We start from the raw sequence: 25,275 nt of genomic DNA, 5'->3' as shown, positions 1-25,275 counted from the left end.
TGTTTTGAATTTTCTAATCACTCGCAATTTTTTAAAAAAAAGTTACTACTTTCTTATTTTGTTTTTATTTTATGTGTATGAGTGTTTTGCATGCATGTACATCTGTACACTACAAGCATGCAGTGCTCTCAGAGACCAGAGAAAAGGTGTCAGATCTCCTGAAACTAGAGTTTCAGGTAGTTGTGAGCATCTATGTGGGTGCTTGGAATCAAGCCTGGATCCTCTGGAAGAGTAGCTCTAAGACACTGAGCCATCTCTCCAGACCCTGCAAACTTACTTTTATTATGCATCTCAATATTCTAACTAAATTATATCCCATTTAAATTTATTTAAATCATCTTTTCTGAGTGTCTCACTTTACTCACATTCTTTTAAAAAAACCAAATTTTAGATCATTCCTATGTTTGCAGTGCCGCCTATAACACATTGTTACAGTGCGGGGAGCACTTCTGTGACAAGCACAGTACACACTTCCACATTACTATGTGGCTATTGTTAATAATTAGTTGCATTTTCCAAGTCGTAAGCAGAATGCCTCCCGCAGTGTGTACACGCGCATTTGTGGTCTGGTGTGTTTTCTTTTCAGCACCCCAAAGCCGTAACTCTGGAATCACTTGCAATTATTTTAGTTCAGCTGCTGAGTCTCAGCATGGGGATAGCATACGACAATCCGAGCAAATGCCAGTGCAAAGCGTCCCTCTGCGTGATGAACCCGGAAGCAATGTAAGAGCCTCGACTTTGCCGCCTCGCCCCTAGGGTTTGCGTTAAGCTAATCCCTGTATGTTTAGCTAAAGAAAACCACCCTGTTAGGAACCGGGCATCCTAGATGGGTTTCTATTGCTGTGACAAACACCACAATCAAAAGCAACCTCTGGAGGAGAGGGTGCGTTTCATCTTACACGGTCCATCGCTGAGAGAAGTCGCAGCAAGACCAGAGTCCTGGAGGCAGGAGCTGAGGTAGAGGCCATGGAAGAGTCTCTTTACTGGCTTGCTCCTCATGCCTTTCCCAGTATGCTTTCTTTTTCAGTTCAGGACATACTTACCCATGGTGGACTGGGCCATCTCACATCAACCGTTGACCAATAAAATGCCCCACAGACACTCCCACAGGCCAATTCAGTAAAGTCATCTTCTCAGTGGAGGCTCCTTCTTGCCAGATAACTCCAGCTTGTATCAATTTGACAAAAAAAAAAAAAAAAAAAAAAAAAACCTAACTAACGTTCTGCCCACTGAGCCACAGGCCCTCATTGGGAACCTCCCAAAGCCCGTGGGTAGAGAAAGAAAAAATCTTTTTATGTTGATATATTTACTTATCATATTGTAGTATAATTATGTTTAAAACCAAAGATAGTGCCAGATGGTGAGTACCCCCAGTGAACAGAACTCAAATAATTGCTTTGATTTTGTGCCTTTTGTGAGAGACGTGCCGGGGTTCCTGGCTGACACAGATCCCTGTGCTGTAACACTGACTCAGGCCATTGGTCAGGATGTAAATGTCATAACACTGCAAGTTCAGAGACAAGCAAGGTGGGCAAGAAGCTCGTGGAGTCATACAGATTGAGCGCAAACCACAGTTGGCACTCGGGGTCACTGAGTTCCACCCCCACAGATTCAAGCAACACAACTGAGTAAAAATTATTGTGTCTGTTTCCTTAGTCTCTACTTCCTGAAGCACAGCATGATGGCTGTTCGCCCAGCATTGACTTTAGGCCTTGAACATCATGGAAAGGTTGTGGGAAGTATACAGAGGGATGTTCATAAGTCACAAGACTCTCTGTCATCCTCTGTGAGGGACCAGCCCCTGAGGATCTGAATTTCCAGAGTGAGTGTCCCAGAACAGCATAGGGACATGAAGGGGCAACTGCATGTGGGTGTTTATATTTTATTCTCATTTTCTACCAAAAAATGCTTACTTCAGAAGCAGCGTTCCACAGCCTGGCTAACCTTCTGACAACCAGCCTCTTCATCAGGCCACCCAAGGTACCAACCCCAAGATGAAAGGCTTCCACTGCCCACAGGGGCTGCCTTCAGTGGCATTAGCAAGGTACCTGATGGCTCACCAGCGAAACATCCTGCCAGGGTCCCAGTAGTCTCTCTCTTTGCTCTGAACTGGGGGTGACTGGATGCTTGAGTTCCTGCCATAGCTTCCTCTCTCACTGGTAGACAGTGACCTGGAATTGTTAGCTGGATTAAGGCCCTGCTCCCCTTCGTGCTTTTGGTCAAGGCACTTTCTCACTGCATCAGACATGGGACTTGGAGGCCCATCATGGTTAGAACCCTTCAGAATGTAGTGTTTCCTCACTTTCCACCTGGAGAAAGTGCTGGTGAGATTAGCTGGGTCTGCAGCTGTGCTCTGTTGTGATGCCTCTGACCCTGTTACGCTCACATGGGTTTCACAATATCGGTGTTAATTGTTTCTAACTTGTTTGGTAGAGCTGACTAATGAGACCATCTAGAATATTAGAATATTGGATTGCTTTTTTTTTTTTTTAAGAAAAGGTCTAATTAATTTTTACATTACAGAGATTTGGGGGAGGCTACTTTTTGCCAGTATGTGGCCCTCATATCAAAATTGATTAATTAGAAGTCATAAGCTTGTTTTTATACTTTTCATTTATTGCCCTTTGAGGGCTGCCAGGATCTGTGCAAGGAAAGCAAGTGTCCAACTAAATTCAGAGGTGCTTGAATGGGGGAAGGAGAATGAGAGAGAGCACCCCGTGAGTCCATGTGATGACTGGGGCTGTAAACCTGCCCATGGCCTGGACGAGCTGTCATTCACACCGTGTCCTGGCAGCAGCATCTGTTCCATCCTCACAGAAGGGTTGCAGACATGTCAGCACACGGATGGGAAGCGTCCCTGTGTGACCTGCTCCTTAGCCCTTGAAAGTCCCATTAAACATCCTTTAAAATATGTTTGTGTGTGTGTGTGTGTGTGTGTGTGTGTGTGTGTGTGTGTGCTGTGTTTGCGTGTCTGCACATGATGTATGGGGAGGGGTGCACATGCCCCAGCATGCATGTGGAGGTGAAAGGACATCTCTGAGTTTTCTCCTTCCCCCTTTATGTGGGTTTCTAGGCTTTAATTCAGGCTGCCAAGCTTGTGCAGTAAGCAGCTTCAGCCACCGAGCTATCCTGCCAACTCTCTTGCTTTTTCTTCCTTTATTCTCTGATATTTAGGTAGAAACTATGCTGGTTAGATGGTACAGCGTTAGTGGCACTAGCTGCCACGCTGGGATCCACTCAGTCATGATGCTCCTACTCCTGCAAGTCATCTTCTAACCCCCACTTGCGTGCTGTGACCCATATGTGCCCACACATATACACAAATAGGAACCATGCGACAGTGGTCGGAAATGTGTAATCAATCCCATGATGTGTAGTTAACATAACCAAAATCTGTGTTCAACAAAAACTTGTGTCCACACACAAACACACACACAGTCACAACCATGGTGATTTGTTCAAAAGTCTTTGTTGCTCATCTTCATGTCAGCACCATCTTCACACAGCCGCAGCAACACCCATTCCGTCCTCACAGACAGCTGCACACATGACAGCACAGAAGTGGGAAGCCTCCCTTACGTGGCTTGCTCCTCCTTAGCCCCCAAAAGTCCCACTGAACAGCCTTTAAAATGGGTATCTCTGTGTGTGTGTTATATCTACACAATAGACTTTCAAACCCTCATGTTTATTAATTCCCACCTGAATAGTTTCATGTTAGCCATATCCACCACAGAATTATGTATGCTTATGATCATGATAGTGCAATGTGGCGTTATTATTGAGAATAATAAAAGGCAAAATGAAATAACTAAAAAAAATCTATTATTTAAGCAGGTAGCTTCAATCATATACTCCTTTTCTGTTTTCCCCTTTGATTTATTTGTTTGAGACAGAGTCTGTGCTATGTTCCTGGAGCTTGCTACATAAACCAGGCTGGTCTTGAACTTGCTGTGACACTCCTGCCTCTGCTTCCCAAGGCTTGGGATAACAGGTAAGGGAGGGACACCATGCCTGGCTCACTACTTCATTTTTAAGCAAATACTTATAACCCTCTTACAGTGTGCTGGAAGAAAACCAGCTAAATCAAGAGTATTCTGGTTGACAAGTGCCTTTGAGGAAATGTCAGTAAAAGAGGTTAAAATAAAAAGGGAGTTATTTTAAATGTGTCCTGAGACAGTTCGTAGGTAGAGGACTAAGACCCAAGGCTGGCAGGGGAGGCCACAAGGATGCTGAGCAGCAAGAAATGAGTGGCGAGACGTGGGCTGAGATCATACAGTCTTGGTGCTGGTGAGAAACTCCCAAGCGATCCAAAGAGGAGGTCGGACAAAATTGATGGCGTTCTGAGAAAAGCACAGGAGCAAGCACAGAAACTCCTGCCCAGCTGGGCTCCTGCCTTAACCCGCAGGAGGTGGTGACGCCAGGGAAGTAGTGGCTATCATGGAGAACGTGCTCTGAAGGTAATTTGCAGATGGAGCTGCAAGTGTTTCCTTACAGACATGGGGTTGGTATAGAAGACACTCCAGTGTTTTGTCCTGGTCAGCTTGCCAGATGGAGAGTCTGTCCTTTCGTTGAGTTTTCAGTGCTTCAAATAAATTATATTCTCACAGCTTTGTCTCCACGTTAGGAAGAGGGAAACGATGCTCCTGCCACTTAATTTATCTCTTACAAGAGCCCTGTCTCACTTTTGTTTCCACTGCTCTGATTAAAAAATACCCCAATCAAAGCAACTTACAGGAGAAAGGGCTTTTTCAAGCTCACCCTTGAGGCTACTGTCTGACATGTCTGACATGGCAGGGAAGTGACAGCAGCCAGACCTCCAGACGGCTGAGCATCCACAGTCAAGAGCCGAGAGGAAGGGAGCAATGCGTGTGTTAGTGCTCTGTTGCACTCTCCATTTCGCACAGTCCAGGAGCCCCTCCCCAGGGTTGGTCTTGTCCACAATTAAGATGTCTTCCATCATCAATCCATTTAAGGCAGCCTTCATGGATGTGAGTTTCTGAAGCCCTCAGACGCGCAGTTCCCTCAGAGAGCTGCACATAACGTATGCGCATTGTCTGGGTTCTTTACTTCTCCTCCAAATGATGAATATGTAAGCCCATGTGAGGCAGACACCTATCGTGTGATGTGCTCAGGAGGCAGGGCCAAGGAAACCCGTCTGCTATCTTTGAGCAGATACAAGTGCTCCCCAATACTTTTGAGCCGGGCCTGGTTGAGTCTAGCAAGGGTGGAACTCAGTGACCCTGAGTGCCAACTGTGGTTTGTGCTCAGTCTGCACGCCTCCAACACGCTCCTTGCCACACTCGCTTGTCTCTGAATGTGCAGCGTTGCGGCACCTACATCCTCGGTGTTACAGCACAGACGTGTGTCAAACTGGATCCCTGCCCTGCCCAGCCCCACATAAACCTGAGGTTGACCGCTGTCCTCCATGCATGTGAGCGCACACACACACACACACACACACACACACACACACATACACACGAATACACACATACACCTAGACATGCATACAAAAAACAAGTGTTTACTAGACTTATGGAGTTCAGGTTTTAAGGTAGAAGACCAAAGATATAAGAGTTTTTCAAAAGCTATGTTGGGAGGAATCACCTCTGACTAAGTGCAGTTAAAGACATGAAGACTGTTGGCCTTCCTTGAAGTGGAGGTGTCCAAAAGTTCAGAAGTTCTAGTAGGAAAAGGCATCAACAACTTCAGAAGAAATGAAGTAATGTGTCACACACACAAAAAAAAATCTGCAATCTAAAAGATAATAAAATTCCGTATTGCTTATTCCTACTAAAGGTTTCCACAGGAGTTCTTGCACAGCTGCCGTCCTGTGCAGAGAGAGGTCTAGATGCTCCTTGGGAGCACTTGCTTACTGCCTACCTAGTGTTATCCTAGGGTCGATGGTCCATGGACACTCTTAACCCAAACATTGGACATTTGGGCTCTTTTCAGTCACTCGAGCGGTGTAAGGACCTTCAGTAACTGCAGCATGGAGCATTTTTCTAAGTTTATCTCAAGTCAAAACTCCAACTGTCTTCTGAACCAGCCAAAGCTGCAGCCATCTTACAAGTCATCTTTCTGTGGGAACGGAGAGTTGGAAGAAGGGGAAGTGTGCGACTGTGGTGGACTGCAGGTCAGTGCTGCTTTAGGGGGTGTGGCCAGGATGGCCCAAGTGTTAAGTAACATCTATACCATCCTTCGGGCAGCATGCTTCATTTCTCTTAATCATCCTTCTACAAGGGCCTTTGCGAGGAACAGACGGACAGACTCAGGGGTGGACTAACAGCTTGGCATGTCACCAACTGGCAGATTATCCATACTAATACACTGGCTTTTTTATCCCACCCTTATTAGTATATAGTTGACACCTAATGAAATGCTAACTCTGAGCATGTGCAAGCCGATGACTTGATGATCGATGCGTGCCATATGAAAGCCACACCTAAGCCTGTCAACTCACACAGCATCAGCATGCTCTCCACGCCCACCTCAGCACAGGCCCTCTCTGTGTAGTCCACGCTGGCCTCAAACTCAGAACAACTCTCTGCTTCCAGCTTCCTGAGTGCTGGGATTGCCGGCCTGAGCCATCACGTCTGACTTATGTCTTCCTTCTGTCTCTTCCTTCTTCCCCTCTCCTTTCTCTCTTCCCTCTCTTCTCCTCTTCTCTCTCCTCCCCTCTCTCTGCTCTCCTCTCATTCCTGACCTTTCCATCCTCTCCTCCTCCTCCTCTTCTCCCACATGCCCCTCCCTCTGTTCCTCCCTCTCTTCTCCCTCCTACCCTCCCTCTCCTTTCCTCTTTAAAGATTTTATTAATTAATTTATTATGTAAACAGTGTTCTGGCCTGTAGGCCAGAAGAGGGCACCAGATCACGTTATAGATGGTTATGAGCCACCATGTGGTTGCTGGGAATTGAACTCATGACCTTTGGAAGAACAGTCAGTGCTCTTAATCTCTAAGCCATCTCTCCAGGCCCCCTTTCCCTCTTCTCTCCTCCCCTTTCCCTCCTCTCATCTTAAGAATTAGGATGTAATCACTTAACAATTTGTGAGTGCTTTGCATAGATGTATTTTCTTTTCTTTTTTGGGTTTTTCTGTGTAGCCATGGCTATCCTAGAACTCACTCTGTAGACCAGGCTGGCCTCCAACACACAGATGTACTTGCCTTTGCCTCCCAAGTGCTGGGATTAAAGGCATGCTCCAACACTGTCTGGCAAATATGTCAGAAGTGGTGTTGCACACTTTTTATTATTGTTTTGGTTTTTTGTTTGTCTGTTTGTGTTTTTGGGGGGGTACATTTTCTTGTACTGTGTGGGAATGAGCAATTTTTTAATCTCCCTATTGGAAAGCAAGAACTGAAATTCATGTCATTAAGTATCTCTTACAAGGCTATTATCTTAATTTCATTTCTGTTGCTATGCTAAAATGCCCTGACAAATGCAACTTAGTGGGGAAAGCGTGAACTAAAATAAACTTTATCCCAAAACTCTTAAGGCAGCAAGAACATAATTCATGCCAAGCAATCTCTCATTTCTCTCTCTTCTATAAGGGTTAGGACACAACCTCTTAGCAAACTGCAAGTGTACAATATAGTCTGTTAACTACAGTCACTGTATTTCTTTTGCTTAAATGGTGTCCAGTTCCATTTCCTGATGCTTTGATAACATACACTGACAAAATGGCTTAGAAGAGAAAGGGTTTATCTCTGCTCACAGCTCCAAGATGTGGTCCATCTCTGCAGGGAAGTCAAGGCAGCTGGAACTCGAAGCCACTAGTCATAGCCATGGGCAACTCAAGGAGGGAGCAGAGAACAAGCAGCTGCATGCTTACTCAAGCTCAGTAGCTTTTCCCACTCATATGTGATACAGGCCCCAATTCTAGGGAATGATGCCACCCACAATGGGCAGGTCCTCCCACAACTGATGCAATCAAGACGTTCCTCTACAGACAAGTCCACAGGCTAACCCAATCAAGACAGTACTTCACTGAGACTTTCTTCTCCAGATGATTTTAGATTGTCGTAAGTTGACAATTAAAACTACAAGAAACAAGTAGTGTGTTTTTTAAGAAAGTACTGCCCATCACCCAAGAGTTTTTGTTTGGTTTGGCTTGAGTGGAAACACGTTGAAACTTCCCACTCAAATCTGACAACAGAGTGTCCTAGCCTCATCAAATGTTAAGTAATTGAGTTCTAACCACTGTGATATCCCTTCCCTGTAGTTGTCCACGTAGTGAGCAACACCAATGGCATTTGCTGGGCTGAACAGCTATCTAAAACACAGAAATCTTCCTGTACCCCAATGAGAGCGTGCTGGGAGTCACACTAAGACAACTGACCTCCACGGCTGATTCTTGTCCGCTTACTGAATGTTTTCCCAATTTACCATTTCAAATCCCCGGGGACTAAAAATAAGTGTATGGGAGCTGAGCTGGGTGTGGTGGTGCATGCCTGTAATCCTAGCACTTGGGAGGCAGAGGCAGGTGGATCTCTGTGAGTTCAAGGTCAGTCCGGTCTACAGAGTGAGTTGCAGAACAGCCAGGACTACACAGAGAAACCTTGTCTCAAAAAACGTGTGTGTGTGTGTGTGTGTGTGTGTGTGTGTGTGTGTGTGTGTGTGTGTGTGTAGAGAGAGAGAGAGATGGTTCAGTGGTTAAGAGCACTGGCTGCTCTTCGAGAGGACTTGGGTTCAATTCTCATTGCAACTCAAAACTCAAGTTCCATGGGCTCTAGCACCCTCACATTGACATATCTTCAGGTGAAGTGCCAATGCACATGAAATAAAAGTAAGCAAAAACAGTTTTAAAATGTGTAATTCTAAAAAGACCTCTTCATGCCAGTGGTGGTAGCGCATGCCTTTAACTCCAGCACTCGGGAGGCAGAGGCAGGCGGATCGCTGTGAGTTCGAGGCCAGCCTGGTCTACAAAGCAAATCCAGTACAGCCAAGATAACATAGAGAAATCCTGTCTCAAAAACTTAAAAAAAAAAAAAAGACCTCTTCATTGTTACAATTCATTTTTACTAATCCTAATAGCTAAAGCTATTAAAGCAGAATTCCGGAGCATAAAATAGAAGCCATGTAATTATTTACTATGGATACAAAAGGAACAACTTCAGTCACGTTCAGATACTGCATCATCTTCCAGCCCTTCATTTAAAAATTAAAAATGAAACAAACTGCTGAATGTGGCAGTGTTATGCCTACAGTTCCAGTAGTCTAGAAGGCAGGGCTGGAAGCGGGAATATCCGGCATTCAAGGCCATCTTGGCCTGAGTGTCTTTGAGGCCAGCATGGACCAATGCAGGGGGGAAATGATGGGGCTGGAGAGATGGCTCCCCAATAAAGAATGTCTGCCGTTCTTAGAGGGACCTAAGTTCAGTTTCCAGCACCCACGTGGTGTCTCACAACTATCTGTAACTCCAGCTCGGGGACCTGATGCCCTCTTCTGGCCTCTATGGGCACCTACACTCAAGTAGTGCATGCACACACTCATGCACTCCGAGAGAGAGAGAGAGAGAGAGAGAGAGAGAGAGAGAGAGAGAGAGAGAGAGAGAGAGAGAGAGAGATCTTTTTAAAAAGAAGAAAATCTTTTAAATGCCCATAAACTATCATTGAAAGTTACTTTACTGAGGCTCAAAAGTGTCACACAAATTGTAACTGTAGCTTCTCTGTACCCCACATATTTTATTTATTTAGCCTTTGTCTACAAGAGGCAGGGTCCAGCCGCCACCTCAGTGTCTCCACTGTGATGGATCCTATGGTATCAGAGGATTCTATTTCCATCACAGCAAGCTCTGTCCTAGGAATAGAAGCAACTAGGAAGTAGCACTTTATAGGGAGCCGATCAATGTCTGTAGGTGGGGAAGAAGTGACTCGGTTTCTTTTTCTGTCTGCCAGCATGAAAGGGGAGCATCTGTAGGCTATGTAATATGTCACCACTAAGACGTCTGTCCAGTGTGAATGGAGTCAGAAAGACACTTCAGGCATGTGGTTTGCCTTTCAGATCTGCAAGGACAACCCTCCACCGTGCTGCAACCCTAACAACTGTGGTCTGTCAGAAGGTTCAACATGCGCTAGTGGACCGTGCTGTTCTAACTGCCAAGTAAGAGCCCTTTCTTTCTTTCTTTTTCTTTCTTTCTTTCTTTCTTTCTTTCTTTCTTTCTCTTTTTAAAAATTTATTTTTTTTTTCTTAATTTTTATGGGTATGTGTGTTTTGTCTGAGTATCATGTGCATGTCTGGTACCCACAGAGGCCAGAGAGAGTGTCAGACCTCTTAAGACTGGAGTTGCAGGTGGTTCTAAGGTGCCATGTGGGTGCTGGGCATAAACGTGGGCTCTCTAGACAAATGGCCAGTGCTGTTAATCACAACCATTGAGCCATCTCTTCAGACCGAAGCTTTTTCGTTTAAAGAGTATGGACATTTCTAATTTCTTTTTGGCATTTGTCAGTGGTTTATTTTTATGTCACATGTATTACTATAGTGTCCTCTTCAAAATTATATTGTAATTTCTTTTTCCAAATTTGCTATATTTATTTTTTTTTAATTCTCTTCTCATATGTTGCTTCCCGACTACAGTGTCCCCTCTCTCCACTCCTCCCAGTTTCTCCCAATGCCCCCACGAGTCCCCTCTCCCCCAGATCCACTCCTTCTCTGTTTCCCTTCAGAAAATAACAGGCCTTCCAGGGATATCAGCCAGATACAGAGTAACAAGATATGAGACTAAGCAAACCCTCTTTTTAAGGCCAGCTGAGGCAACGCAGCAGGAGGAAAAGGGTCCCATAAAAACACCAAGTTAACAACCCTAACTTATATGGAGAGGACCTAACGCAGACCCATGCAGGCTCCGAGACTGCTGCTTCAGTCTCTGTGTGCCTCTCTGAGCCCTATTAGCTGATTCTGTGGACTGTGTGTCTCTGGTGCCTTCCATCCCTTTATCTTCCGCAATTCCCCGCCCACTTCTGCGGAGCTTGATGAGTTCCAAGTGGAGGGACCCGGTGGAGGTCTCCAGACATTTTTTGTTTTTGTTTTCTGTTTTTCAAGGCAGAGTTTCTCTGTGTAGCCTTGGCTGTCTTGAATTCACTTTGTAGACCAGGCTGGTCTCGAACTCATAGTGACCTGCCTGCCTCTGCCTCCCAAGTGCTGGGATTAAAGGGATGTGCCACCACCACCCAGCAGACATTTCTATTCTTAAGAAAATAATTTTAACTTTTATTCTATTTATATACATTTTCCACCCAAAATGTCAAGAGTATTGTCTATAAAAGTCTTTCAACCATGAAAATTTAATTTTCTTTTGCATTTCTATAATATTTGAATTAATCACTCCCTAAAAATTAAAACAAGAATGAAATGGTTGAAATGGAAACATTGTCCCTATCACACGCATATATAGTTAAAAATGTGCTATAAGCAGCGCGTATTTTAGTTTAATCGTGTGTTTTTATTATGTTTAAATTTTATATATGTGCAATATATTTAGTTTATGTCCCACTCTTCCCACAACCCTTTCACTCTTTTTGAAATTCATGGCCTCTTTTTATTTAATTATTATTGTTACATATATATTCACATACAAATGAATAAATATATAAATGTAACCCACTGAGTTCATTTATTTATTGTTGCATATACACACATAAATATACACACACACACACACACACACACACACACACACACACACACACACACACACATATATATATATATAGGGTTGACCACTTGAGATTTGGTAATCAATTAGGTGGCTCACCCCTGGGGAAGACTCATTCTCCCCCTCTTTCAATGGTCATTAATTACCTGAGGCTCAAAAAAAAAAATTACCTGAGGCTCTTCATCTGGGCTGGGGCCTTGTGAGAGTGCACCTCCATGCTTGTGTGTCAGTAAAGGCCTTTGTTTCTGTGTGACCTACACACTCTCTCTGCTTCCTCTGTTGCCTTATTCTGTGTGATTCGCTTCACTCATCAGATAAAGCAAAAAGGGGAAGTATGCAGGCTTGCCATTGAGGAGTGTGATGTGACAGAGTACTGCAACGGCACATCCGCAGTGTGTGAGGAAGACTTCTTCGTTCACAATGGGCATCCGTGTGCAGACGACCAGTGGATTTGCATCGACGGCTCATGTCGGAGTGGAACAAGTCAATGCCGTGATGTATTTGGCAATGGTACTCTTTTACTCGTTTGGTGTTCCCACCTCATCATCTTCTGGGTGCTGAGAAGACAAAGATGGATCTGTTTCGTTTTATCTTTTGTACTGAGAATTGATCCAAGGCCATACCTTTGCTAAATTTCCCAGGCTAGCCTTGAACTCACTCTGCATCTTAGGCAGGCATTGTCTTTGTGATTCTCCTGCCCCTGCTTCCTAAGTAGCTGAGGTCACAACCTGAACCACCCGGCGGCTGGACAGGGATGTTGGTGTGGCAGGTCGCTTTCCTCCAGCCCAGCAATGTGGTTGTCAAATGTCCCAGTCAGAGGCTTCAACAAAAGTAGAATGCGTGGAGGTTGAAAATAGAAACTGTTCTCTAAGTAGTTTGGGTCTTGGGAAAATTGAAGCTAGAAAAATTAGAGATGAAAAGTAATTGGTTTGATTGAAAAGGCATTTATGGCCAGACAGTGGTGGCACATGCCTTTAACCCAGCACTCGGGAGGCTGAGGCAGACGGATCTCTGTGAGTTCAAGGCCATCCTGGTCTATGGAGCGAGTGCCAGGACAGCTAGAGCTGTTACACAGAGAAACCCTGTCTCAAAAAAACAAAAAAAACAACAAAACAAAAACAAAACAAAAAAAAAAAGAAAAAAGAAAAAAACAAAAAACAAAAAACCTTTATTCATCAGTAAGTCAATCATTTGTTTAAAAAAATAACTTTTTTGTGTATGTGTATAGGGTTATTAAACGTACATATCAGGCGCTGGGTAGGCTACATGAAGTTTGCAGTTATTTCACTGAGGTGGTTTCGTCCATCCCCCATCTCTCTTTTATTTTCCAGTTTACATGACAGTTGTATTTTGTGCAATGTATTCTAAACAACTTCAGAATTTTGAAAATGTTCATTACTTATTGTAGTGTAAAGTATTAAGCATCCAAAGTGACTAACACCCTTTTGTTCAATTAACTTCCAGAAGCTGACTTTGGTACAGATGAATGTTATGAAGAGCTGAATTCTAAAACCGACGTGTCTGGAAACTGCGGTATCAGCGATATGGGCTACAAGGCCTGTGCACCTAAGTACGCCTTAAGAAATGTGACCTTCCACTTAAATATGTTACCAGTTACTTTCATATGAAAGTAAAATAGCAGGTGGCCATGAAGACTGACATGTTTGATCCATTGATAGATGTCAGAGGTGCAGAGAGAGACAGAGACAGACAGAGAGCAAGAGATATAGAGAGAGAGACAGAGAGACATAGACAGAGACAGAGAGAGACACAGAGAGACAGAGACACAGAGAGATACACACAGAGAGAGAAAGAGACAGAGAGACAGAGAGAGGCAGAGAGAAAGAGACAGACACATGGAGAAAGAGAGACAGAGAGACACAGAGAGAGACAGAGACAGACAGACAGACAGACTGACTGACTGACTGCCACAGAGACAGAGAGGAGAAGGCTCCCTGTCTTTTCTTCTTGCTGAGCTACTTCAACTGGGCCTGAATTAGTTTCTGTCTTTTGCCATTCAGTGTTTTATTTCTACCAAGTCAGCCATAAGTATTGAAGGTTTTTTTTTTTAATTTATAATCTATCTCCTTAATTTAACAAAGAATAGACCATCCTGGTTTGGGGAAATGGCTCAGTGGGTGAGATGCCTCCTGCTCAACCATAAGGACCCGAGTTCAAATCCCCAGTACCCACATAAAAGCTAGGCGTGATGGCATTTGTTTGTAACTCTGCTGTTGAAAAACAGTGGCAGGTGGACGACAAGGATGCCCTGGGCAGCCAGTCTAGCTGAAATGGTGAGCTCCAGGTTCATTGGGTGGCCCTGGTCTCAAAAACTAAGAAACAGATAGCTAAAGATACCTGTCGTTGATCTATGGTCTCTATATTCTTTCTTTGTAAATTTCTGTTTATTTGTTTTATGTGTGTGGATGTTTTGCCCAAATATAAGTCCGTGTGTCAGTTGTATACTTGGTGACTGAGGAGGCCAGAGGAGGGTGTAACATCCCCTGTTACAGGGGTTATGCTTGTGAGTGATCCATGTACGGCCTTGGGAATCAAGCTTGGATCTTCTGGAAGGAGCAGCTAGTGCTCTTAACCACTGAGCCACCTCAGCAAAGAATGGGCATTCTTTATGGAGTTAACATTAAAGTACAAGAAAAAGAAACATAGTAATGAAGAACCTGTAAGGGCACAGCAGCACAAACGCATGGTGTTTTTGACATACGGTGACAAATGGCAGTGAGCTATATGCACACCTCAGGGCCCCTAGCAAGCACCTGAGTTTTGGCTCCCTAGAGACTTGCTCTAAGATTTGGCTTGTGTTCAGGGCTTTTTGCAAGGGTGTCAGAAGATTGTTGCTATACAAATAGATGTTTTCATGAAGGAGGAACAATCCCATGTCTGTGTGTTTTAATACATAGGTGAAGAGAGAAAATTGAAGTGTTCAGGCTAAGGCTGTGGTTGGTAGAAAAGCAATGGTCTATCACACTAGCTGCGTGATGAGACGATTGCCATATCTATGTGCTCTCTCTCTCTCTCTCTCTCTCTCTCTCTCTCTCTCTCTCTCTCTCTCTCTCTCTCTCTCTCTCTCTCTCTCGTGTGTGTGTGTGTGTGTGTGTACATTCACATGCATGTGTCTGTATGCAGATATGATTTGCTGAAGGTGCCAGTGTTTTGTCTCCATCTTTTGTGGTTATAAATCAGCCCTGTACACCTATGTAGTACTGAGAATTTTGGAATTTTGGCTGCTTTAAAATACACAGAAAGACTATAAGAATATGCTTTCTTTTTTCTTGAATTTTTAAAGATTTTTTTATTTATGTATATAAATATTCTGGCTGCATGTATGCCTGCAAGACAGAAGAGGGTATCAGATTTCATTATAGATGGTTGTGAGCCACCATGTGGTTGCTGGGAATTGAACTCAGGACCTCTGGAAGAGCAACCAGTGCTCTTAACCACTGAGCCATCTCTCCAGCCCCAAGTATGCTTTCATTTAAATTTTTTATTGTAATTAAGGATCACATACAGATGAAAACAATCACAACAGTAACTCAGCTAACTGATATGTTCATAATTAAGTAGTTCATTATTTTTAACAATCCAGGAAGGACTCTGTGCACAACATTCAAAACTAATTGCCTACCTACATCTTATTGCCAATTGCAACACTTAATTTAAATCTATTGTTTTTTAAATTATATTCAAATATTCATCTCTTCAAATAACGGCTTACATTTATCTGTAAATTACAGTGACCTGAGGTGTGGGAAATTAATATGTAAATACGAAAGTGATAATATCATTAAAATAAGATCCGCCACCATTATTTATGCCAATATAAGTGGGCAAATCTGCATTTCCCTTGAATATGCCCATGATCGTGAAGAGAACAAGAAGATGTGGGTACAAGATGGGACCATCTGCAGCTTAAACAAGGTAGGCAACCAACCTCCTCTCCCAGTACCCCCAGTGTGGTGTACTATTACCTCCTCTCCTTGTACCCCCAGTGTTGGTACATACACCGAGTAACATGTTCTCTCAAAATGTAAGTGTGCAGTCAACATAGAAGTTTGGACAATAAGAACAAATCTCAAAAAATAAACTAGAGTGAAGCCATTGATCTTGCACAGCTGCTGCTGCAATGGACATCTCATTGGCTGCTTTCCATTCCTTTTGGAAGTCACACAAATTCCCAGAAGAGGCGATCTCATGGTTCACCTATTGCATCTTGTTACTTTTTCAGAATGTTATGGAAAGAGAGCACTTCTGGTGTGAATTGTCTTTTGGTGTGATTATTCTTAAATAATGGTTAAGATAAAAGAGCTCCCAGAGTAAAGCAAAAACCAAATCAACCTAACCAGCGTGTGATGGTTGGTTTGAACTGTCAACTTGCTGCCTGGAAAGAGAGTCTCAGCTGAGGAATTACCTAGATCAGGTTGGCCCAAGAGTATCTGTAAGGGATCGTTTTGATTGTTAGTTGATGTCGGAAGGCACGGTCCCTCATGGGCAGCGCCATTCCCTAGGCAGGAGACCCTAAACAGAATAAGGGAAGCAATTAAGCAAGTAAACCTGCGTGTATTCATTTCTCTCTGTCCTTGATTATGAATGGGATGTGCCTAGCTGTCTGAGTTCCTGCCCTCAGTGACAGATCACAAGAAGGAATTGTAAACCTGATAAGTTCTTTCCTCTCCTAAGTTGTTTCTGGCCAGGACATTTTCTCACAACAGAAATGAAGCCACTGTATCACGTGTCTAACATATGCCTGCGATTTCCATTTTCATGTACATTGCCTTTGTGCATATGGCATGTTAAGAGCACCTCAGGCCTGTTCTCTCACCACACTCTAGGCACGCAATACCAACCCCCATCCCCACGCTGTCCCTTATGCTCCTAGATTTACTCATCCTCCATCATCCTTCACTACTGTAAGTTGTTGTACTGCGAGCTTACATGACTTCTCTGCATTTTCATCACCACTGGCCTCCTGTAGTATCTACAGCCTTCCTAATTTCCACACATGAATAAGGTCATGAAGTATATGTCCTTCTGTGTCTGTGTGGTGTCATCTATCATTGTAGCTCATCCACATCGCCAAAGTCAGAATTGCCTTCCCTTTAAAGACTAAGTAATATTTTATTTTGTGGGTAGAAAGAAGATAGACACATGCATACTGGAGCCACAGTTTTGTTTTCCAAATGAAACGTTTTAAATTCCATTTGTACATCAAAACAGTATATTGTGCACCAGACGTATACAAGATAAAGATTAGACCATTAACTGTGAATAAAATACAAAAGCCATGCGGTGGGTCCTCAGTGTGCCTCTGAAAACAAGCTGCTGTGACTGGTGTTTCCCTGGTCGTGAGTGCTGCAGGTGGATTGTCTATAGTTGGAATCATTAGGTTTGGGTCATAATTTTTTATGGCAGTATCTGAAGATATGAGAGACCAAAACGTCAAAACAGGTTCTTTGTCTGTGATTACATTAACACAGTCAGTGGGTCAGAGTCCCCTCATGTAATGGCAAGGATGACAAATTAATAATGATAATAATAATAATAATAATATTAATAATAATAATAATAATAATAACCATCATCATCATCATAGTGCACAGTAGGCATGGTCCAAGCCATGGCCAGCTTGATGGCACTCCTTCTGTCCCTTAGACTCTGATCACTTTTTTCTGGCTTTTTCTATTTCCATTTTGCCTCAAACACCCTGTCTTCAGCATCATCCCCAGCCCATCCCCTGCCCGTGCTGACCAATGGCGTTTTCACTTCTCTTAGGATGTTCTCTACCCTAGACTTTGTGTGTGGTCCCTTTACAATTGATGCCTTGGTTCATGTTCTCTTGTTCGTGTGCCGTTGTTCTGCGTCACTGCAGCTCTTCATCTGTACTTCCCTCTAGGACCATTGAGAGTGTCGACTCCAGGCATTTAAAAATTAAGTTGCAGTTGTGCTAATTTGTCATTTTGTCACTAACCAGTTTAACTGGGATGAGGTGATATTTCTGGGTGGCTTCTATCTTGCACTTAATAAAGGGGAGAGTCTGGCTGGTGTATCACTTACCTTGTCCCTTCTAGGTTTGCCTGAATAAAGAGTGTGTGGAAGACACATTCCTAGACTACGATTGCACACCAGAAAAATGCAACAATCACGGTGTAAGTAGCAGAGTGAGAAAGGGGAGCCACTGACACTGGGGAGAGCAAGGCCTAAGTCCCTCTCCTTCTTCCTCCTCCTCCTCCTCCCTCCCCCTCCTGCCATCTTCTCTCTTCCCTAATAGTAAGCCACACAGGAAATGGCTGTTACCTTACACCACCATTAGCCAACAGATTTCCTGGGTGTGGTTGAACCTGGCTGCTTGTCTTAGCCTCTGACTTTGTGGTGTCTTCAGGTATGTAATAACAAGAAGCACTGCCACTGTCAGCCCACATACTTACCTCCAGACTGTAAAAATACACAAGATGCCTGGCCCGGTGGAAGCATCGATAGTGGAAATCAACAGCGAGCTGAGCCAATCCCCAGTAAGTCTTACAACGCTTAGCAAACAGTTAGAGCCTTGTGGGGCCAGGGAGGTAAAGTGCTTGCCTCATCAAGTTGAGGACCAAAGCTTGAGTCCAAGAACTCATGTAAAAATGCTGGGTGGTGGCACAACCTTGGAATCCAGTCACTGGGCGGGGAACAGGAGCCAATCTAGACTAAAACACGCACGCACAAAAAGCCCTGAGAATGCCGGACGTGGTGGTGCACGCCTTTAATCCCAGCACTCGGGAGGCAAAGGCAGGCGGATCATTGTGAGTTCGAGGCCAGCCTCGTCTACAGAGCAAGTCCAGGACAGCAAAGGCTACACAGAGAAACTCTGTCTCAAAAGAACAAAACAAAACAAACAAACAAAACCCTGAGAAGGCTCCTAAGAGCATTAGGTAGGTCAGTCGACAGTAGGCACAGCAAGGTCCAAAGCAGAGAGAAGCCTCTGCCAAAGGGATCCATGATTGTGGCTTTAATGCATTTTTTTTTTAATCTGACACTCAGAAATTCACATTGAAAGACTCCTGTCCTTATGAAGTAGATAGACTTGGTTAGGAGACGTGTTTATACTTTTGGGGTCCTGTCTACTACCAACAAGAAACAGGATGGCAAAGCCACCCCAGGTGCGGCAAGGAATTGTCAACCAAAGGGTAGTACCAAGAATCCAGAGTCAGATTTTCTCCCCAATTTTGCGTTTGTGGTTAAGAAATCCACCCATTCTCCTCCCCCCCCCCCAAAAAAACCCAGGTAAACCAAACAAAACAAAACAAAATGTAGGCCCAGATGCTTTCCAAGGTAAATTGAGACACATTTTTGCAAGGAAGAAGAAATACCACTTAAAACAGTGGTAGGCGGGCTGGAGAGAACAGAGGTTAAGAGCACTGGCTGCTCCTCCAAAGGTCCTGAGTTCAATTCCCAACAACCACATGGTGACTCACAACCATCTATAATGAGATCTGGTGCCCTCTTCTGGTGTGCAGGTGTACGTGCAGGCAGAACACTGTATACATAATAAATAAATCTTAAATAACAACAACAAACTTATAAAACACAAAGGTAGGTTAAGTCCTATCAACTCATTTATCATTTGAGGACACGATAACCTTGATGTCAAACTTACATATGCAAACTAGCAAAAGAAAATTTAAAGAGCATCTTTACAAATGCACAGGTAAAAATCTTCAGCCTGGTTCTAGCTCATAGTGTGTACTTAGCTTATTAAAAAGTATAAACTTCAGACCAGGGTTTAGTGGTAGGAAATTTAGACAGCATATATCAGGCCCTGAGTTCAAACCCAGGTACCACCATGAAGGAAAAAACACATCTGTACCATTGGGTGTCTACTATAAGGCTGTCAATCAGTACAGATCACCATAGTCCCAGAATACACAAGACAAAATGGCACTCATTGCAAGGCATTTAACCCTTACTCCTGAGGATTTGATTGTTATTATTGCTATTTTGTCTTGAGACACTCTTTAGAGTAAATCCAGAAGGATATTTATATATATAATTTTGAAGGCACAATGATTTCTCTCGCTGTTCCTGCCTTCCCTGTGGAAACTATGGTATCTTTTCCAATAAACTGCATGCTTGTGGAAGTTGTATAGCAGGTCTATATTTCAGCTCCCCCCACCCCCACGCTTGTTTTTTCACTTTGTTTACCACCAGTTCCAACAAACAACCATGTTTCTTAGTTGGAGAAACACCGCTGCCCAAGCTTGCTAGAATGACTCTCCCAAGTGAAGTCTTTGTCCTGATGCCTTTGTGCGGTTACAGAAAAACCAACGGCCACGGAGACATTTCTGAAAGTCTCCAATGCCACTTTTAGAAGGACATGGCGCCACACACTGACCATGTGAAGATGAAGGAAACGCTCTAATGTAAATCATATACCTTTAAGACCAAATTGTCCCCCAGGGTCGTCATGTCTTTTAATACGGATTGTATGACTTGCATAGTTGACATGGAAGGCTTCTTCCTGGAGAAATTAGCATAGTCCCTGTGCCCACGATGGCCTCCCGGCAGCCAGTGTCAAGCATTCACATGAGACACAAAAGAGCCAGGGATACCACCATCTTTGTTATTTGAAATCGCGTTGCCCCTTCAACAGTACCTTGTTCTGGATTCCACCAGGGGGTGCCAGGCCAGCTTGGCTATGGCTCTTTGGTCATAGAACTCAGCCTCTCAGACTAAGGACCCCTATCAGCAATGAGGACCCACAAAAGAAGATTAAGACCCCACCCCAACGCGTAGAGTGCTTGACCACCAACAAAGACCTGAGGGATTTGCCGCCTCAAGGACAGCTGCTGCTGACTCTGTCCAAGTTCAGGTGCCTGGGGACAATTTGTGTGGACCAAGAGCAGCACCAGAAACATGGAAGAGTCAAATCCCCTGACTCTGGTGATGTAGACAGCTGGCGCCATTCCACAGGCCCTAAGGAGGCTACAAACAGTAAAGAGACCCCACACCCCAAAAGGAAGCTGAGATGGGACAAGGAAGGGAAAGGACCTCATCTTTGTAGGTCCCCCCCCGATAGCAAGAGCAGAGAACTCAGGCTGTCTGCCTTACCCCCAGTTATCAGAAAAGGGCTTGCCTCACCAGCTGTGCTCTGACCTGAAGATGTCTATCCCGTAGGAGGAGTGTGTGACTTGCCTAGAACTGGAATTTCCTGCCTCTGCCTCCTAGTGCTAGATCACAAATCTCCTCCGTCATCAACCAGTCCATGAGGTGCTCTTAAAACAGCAACTAGTACAGTCCTTGGTGCTGATAAAAAAAAAAAACAAAGGAAAGCAAGACCTTGAGATTGAGATTCCTCACCTGCCACAACGTGGTGACTAGACTAACAGGGTGATCTGGCCAGTTTGATAAAGGACATCAAAAAATTGAATTCAGGATCTATTTTCCCATAAAACTAGGAGCAGAACAGTGAAGTCTGCTCTCATTATATGTACTCATTATGTTTCCTATGACCCAGGCCTTGAACTAAGGAAAGACCAAGAAAGGAACAAAAGACTAGGAAAGATGAGATGATGTTGCTTTTACAAAGCATGATAAAATTAATCACAGAGAAAATCCTAACATAAAATAAAATAAAACAAAACCTTCTCAAACCCTGGCTGGCCTGGAACTCACAATATGGCCAGGTTTTTTAAATGGTATGTATGTATTCCATGTATGTGTATGTACATGTGAGTGAGCATATTCTCAGAGACCAGAGGCCTTGGATCCCCCTCACTGTTACAAACCAACTGATATTGATTCTGTAAAATGTAGACCACTGATCTAAATATGAAAACTAAAACTATAAATATTCTGAAAGGAATTTTTGAAACAAATCTGTGAGAAAGGCTCTGAAAAAAAAGACTGATTTCTTTCTTCTTCCTTCCTTTCTTTCTTTCCTTTTTGGTTTTTCAAGACAGGATTTCTCTGTGTAGTCCTGGCTATCCTGGACTTACTTTGTAGACCAGGCTAGCCTCAGACTCACAGAGATCCACCTGCCTCTGCCTCCCTGAGTAATCTCTGGGATTGCAGGCGTGTGCCACTGTTCCCGGCAACTATTTCTTAATAAATTACAACTTAGACCTAAATTATTATGTAGAGTACATTTTTTTACTAGAAATGAGAGTTTGAGAATGCTTCAGTGGCAGCAAGGATCACACTTCATTTTGACTATACGATCAAACAGAGACCACCTGGAACAGAAAAGTCTCCAGTGAAAAGCAAGGAACATGGGCAGGAGCGATAGCTCAGCTGTCAACAGCACTTCTTGCTCTTGTCGGGGACCCAAGTTTGGCTCCCAGCACCCACATGGAAGTCCATGACTATCTGTAATTCCAGTTCTGGAAGATCCAACACCCTCTTCTGGCCTTCTCAGCCACCAGTCACACAGACTGGTGCACATACATACATGCAGATAAACACTCATGCACAAGAATTTTTTAAAAACACACACACTTTAAATAGATGCACACAGGATCTGGAGACATGGCTCAGCAGTTAAGAGCACTGGATGTTCTTCCAAAGGACCTGGGTTCAATCCCCAGTACCCACATGGCAGCTCACAACTGTCTGTAACTCCAGCTCCAGGGAATCCAACACCTTCACACTAACACACATCCAGGCAAAACACTAATGCACATAAAACAAAGAAAATATATATACAAAAAGAAAAGCCCAAGAATTTAAAGAGCTTGAGGGTGTGTGGCGGGGTGTGGGAGAGGGTGTGGGAGAGGGTGTGGGGGAGGGTGTGGGGGAGGGTGTGGGGGAGGGTGTGGGGGAGGGTGTGGGAGAGGGTGTGGGGGAGGGTGTGGGGGCAGTGGTGGTAATCCGATATTATCTACATCTTTTACAAAGTGTAACTTATAAAGCCTGCGTATAGTGTAGCATGTGTGTTCTAACAGTCACAGACACACACACAGCAAAATCAGTGTTACATTCCTGGTGCCTGCATTCTAACCCCTGGTACTTGTCTTTGCTAGTACGGCCTTATATTGAAACTGCTTACCGCTCCAAGTCTACACGCTGGCCATTTTTCTTGATCATCCCTTTCTACATTGTGATCTGTGTCCTGATCGCCATGCTGATCAAAGTTCATTCCCAGAGGAAGAACTGGAGAACTGATGACTACTCAAGCGATGAGTGTGTGGATTTCAAACCTGTTTTCTTTCTTTCATTAGTTGGCATAATAGAGTATTGAGAACATCAGGGCAGATGTAGCTAGTAACTCAGATTTAACATTTTTCTTTCTGTACTTAATGTAGTGAATACTTAATATATTAATGATTAATACAATTAATAATTGGGTTTTTTAAAACCGGTTTTAATCTTTAAAAATTTAGTGGACATAAAAATGCCACAATGAGACTGTTGTGTTTTTTGCTACTGAGAGAAGAGAGAGAGAGAAAGCAAAAAATAAAAAACTTTGGGCCCCTTCAGGAGTAAAAAGTAAATGAAAATTACTATCTCCTGCTTATTAATTCTAATTGTTAAATATGTACTAAATATTGATAAATTTGTGTTGTTCCTCCATTGTTAAACTTTAATGCTATTTTGAAAAGATAACAATGACCCTCAGGAAAGTAGTTTTTCCTTTTATTCAGTTTTAACTTTTTAAAATTTACATAAACGGAGAGCAAAGCAGCCAAAGGTAAGCAATAAAGAACAAATTTAGAATAATAGGACGTGACACCAGTATGGTGGCACACATCTGTGGCAGGAGGATTATGAGTTCGACCAGCCTGGTAGCAAGTTCCAGCCCAGGACTTAGCTATATAGTGAGATTCTGTCTCAGAAAGAAAACACGAGAGGGTGTAGGCTGGGGAAATATTGTAGTGGGCAAAGTGCTAGTTCAACCCCCAGCACCCACAGAAAGACTGGGTGGCAGGCAGCATGCACCTGACCCCCAGCACTGTGGCATGGAGACCGGCTCACTCTCTAGCTCAGGCTTAGCTGGCTTTCTTACACAGCCCAGGCCCACCTGCATCAATCAAGACTCAGAGAAACAGCCATAGACCAATCTGTTGGAGGCAGTTCTTCATGTGGGATTCCGTCTCCCTGAGTGACTGTAGGTTTTATCAAGTCGACAGTGACAATGAAAGCTAAGCAGAGGTTTGAGGGGCTGGCTGGGGCTAGTAAAGTTAACATCAGAGGGAAAAGGTGATGGTGAATTATCCACAAAAGCTTAAGGGCGGTTTAGCCAACAATGTTAAGAATCTGAGAATGGCCCTGCAGTGCTAGCCCAAGCCTTTAATCCCAGCACTTGGGAGGTAAGAGGCAAGCGGATCTCTGAGTTTGAGGCCAGCCTGGTCTAGAGAGTGAGTCCAGGATGGCCAAGGCTACACAGAGAAACCCTGTCTCAAAAAACCAACCAACCAAACAAACAAATAATCTGGGAATGAAGTTGGACATGGTGGTCCACACCTGTAATCCCAGCACTCAGAGAGGCAGAGGCAGGAGGATTGCTGTGAGTTTGAAAGCTTAGGACAGCTAAGGCTACACAGAGAAACCCCATCTCAAAACAAAAACAAAAACAGAACAGAACAAAAGAATCTGGGAATGTACTCCAGCTTGTACCCTTGTGTCCCTGTGTCTAAGGAACTGTCCCTGTCTCTAACCATATAGGCAATTTGAGACCGAAACTGAATCCAGATCCAAAGACTAGTCTGGACAGCAGAGATTCCACAGTGTCACGGTGAGCCTCTGACATTCCAGGGGAAGGAAGGAAGGAGGGAAAGAGGAAGAGAAGAGTCTGAGACATAAAGGGTGATCGTCATAGGGTTCCATATGATACAATGGCTGAATAATTTGAAGTGTTATCATTAACGCCCACAACGTGAGAACATTATAAATGATATCACAATTTGTCATTGAACTATATCAGAGTGTCTCCAAACAAAAAACAAAAAAAACAAAAACAACAACAAAAAAACATTATGTTTTCAATTGCACCCTTTAGAACTCTTGAATTCAAATGCTGGTCAAAGCGAATAAGTAAGAGACTTGAGTTACCCTTCCTCCTGAGATCCTCCTGGGGTCTTGGTTGCACCCAGCATGGCTTAACCTGGCTAGCTCTGTGAGTGACTCTCCTCCTTTATGCGTTCTTTCAGAGAAATTCTCGTCAGTAGACAGGAAAAAGAGTGGAAAAGAAAAAAAAGTGCACTACCTGATCGCCTGGAAGTCAAGCCTGCATATTACGGTTTCATCTCACCAGAACTTGTAATGATAAATACATGTGTATATAACTCCACAAAATGATTTACCTGTTAGAAATGCATGATTATGAATTTTGAATTATTCTTTGATATTTTACCTATTTCTGGTAGCTGGTAGGCATAAATTGCGTTATCTAGTAGGCACATTACAGGAAAGATTGTAATAAAATAAATGTGGTACCATGACTCAAGGACAATGGATATGCTGTCGTGTTGTAGTCTGATAGTTCCTAATCAGCCCAAAACAATGATCCTACAACTCAGAAGACACTCCAGTACATGGTGTCAAAGCACATGGCACTTACAAGAGATTCATGTTGAAGTGCCCGCCCGCAGATTCAAAGTGAAGGGTGAAACACACCCAAGCAGGAACCTACACAAG

The 25,275-nt window shown here is 43.6% G+C and overlaps 1 protein-coding gene across 1 annotated transcript in view; it reads left to right on the top strand.

Moving 5' to 3' along the window:
- Positions 1 to 24,902, top strand: part of Adam2 (ADAM metallopeptidase domain 2) — a 45,403-nt gene extending 20,501 nt beyond the window's left edge. The window contains exons 11-22 of the mRNA XM_051160734.1: positions 587 to 723; positions 5,956 to 6,125; positions 9,630 to 9,637; positions 10,002 to 10,100; positions 11,967 to 12,162; positions 13,117 to 13,222; positions 15,405 to 15,588; positions 17,736 to 17,813; positions 18,047 to 18,176; positions 22,662 to 22,821; positions 24,304 to 24,373; positions 24,789 to 24,902. Coding sequence (XP_051016691.1) covers positions 587 to 723; positions 5,956 to 6,125; positions 9,630 to 9,637; positions 10,002 to 10,100; positions 11,967 to 12,162; positions 13,117 to 13,222; positions 15,405 to 15,588; positions 17,736 to 17,813; positions 18,047 to 18,176; positions 22,662 to 22,821; positions 24,304 to 24,343 — 1,308 coding nt within the window. The 3' untranslated portion in view covers positions 24,344 to 24,373; positions 24,789 to 24,902. The remainder of the gene's footprint in view (positions 1 to 586; positions 724 to 5,955; positions 6,126 to 9,629; positions 9,638 to 10,001; positions 10,101 to 11,966; positions 12,163 to 13,116; positions 13,223 to 15,404; positions 15,589 to 17,735; positions 17,814 to 18,046; positions 18,177 to 22,661; positions 22,822 to 24,303; positions 24,374 to 24,788) is intronic.
- The last annotated feature ends 373 nt before the right edge of the window (positions 24,903 to 25,275 follow it).

Source organism: Acomys russatus, chromosome 18, assembly GCF_903995435.1.
Source record: "Acomys russatus chromosome 18, mAcoRus1.1, whole genome shotgun sequence".
NCBI classification, from domain to species: Eukaryota; Metazoa; Chordata; class Mammalia; order Rodentia; family Muridae; genus Acomys; species Acomys russatus.
This window is presented reverse-complemented; position numbering and strand designations above follow the sequence as displayed.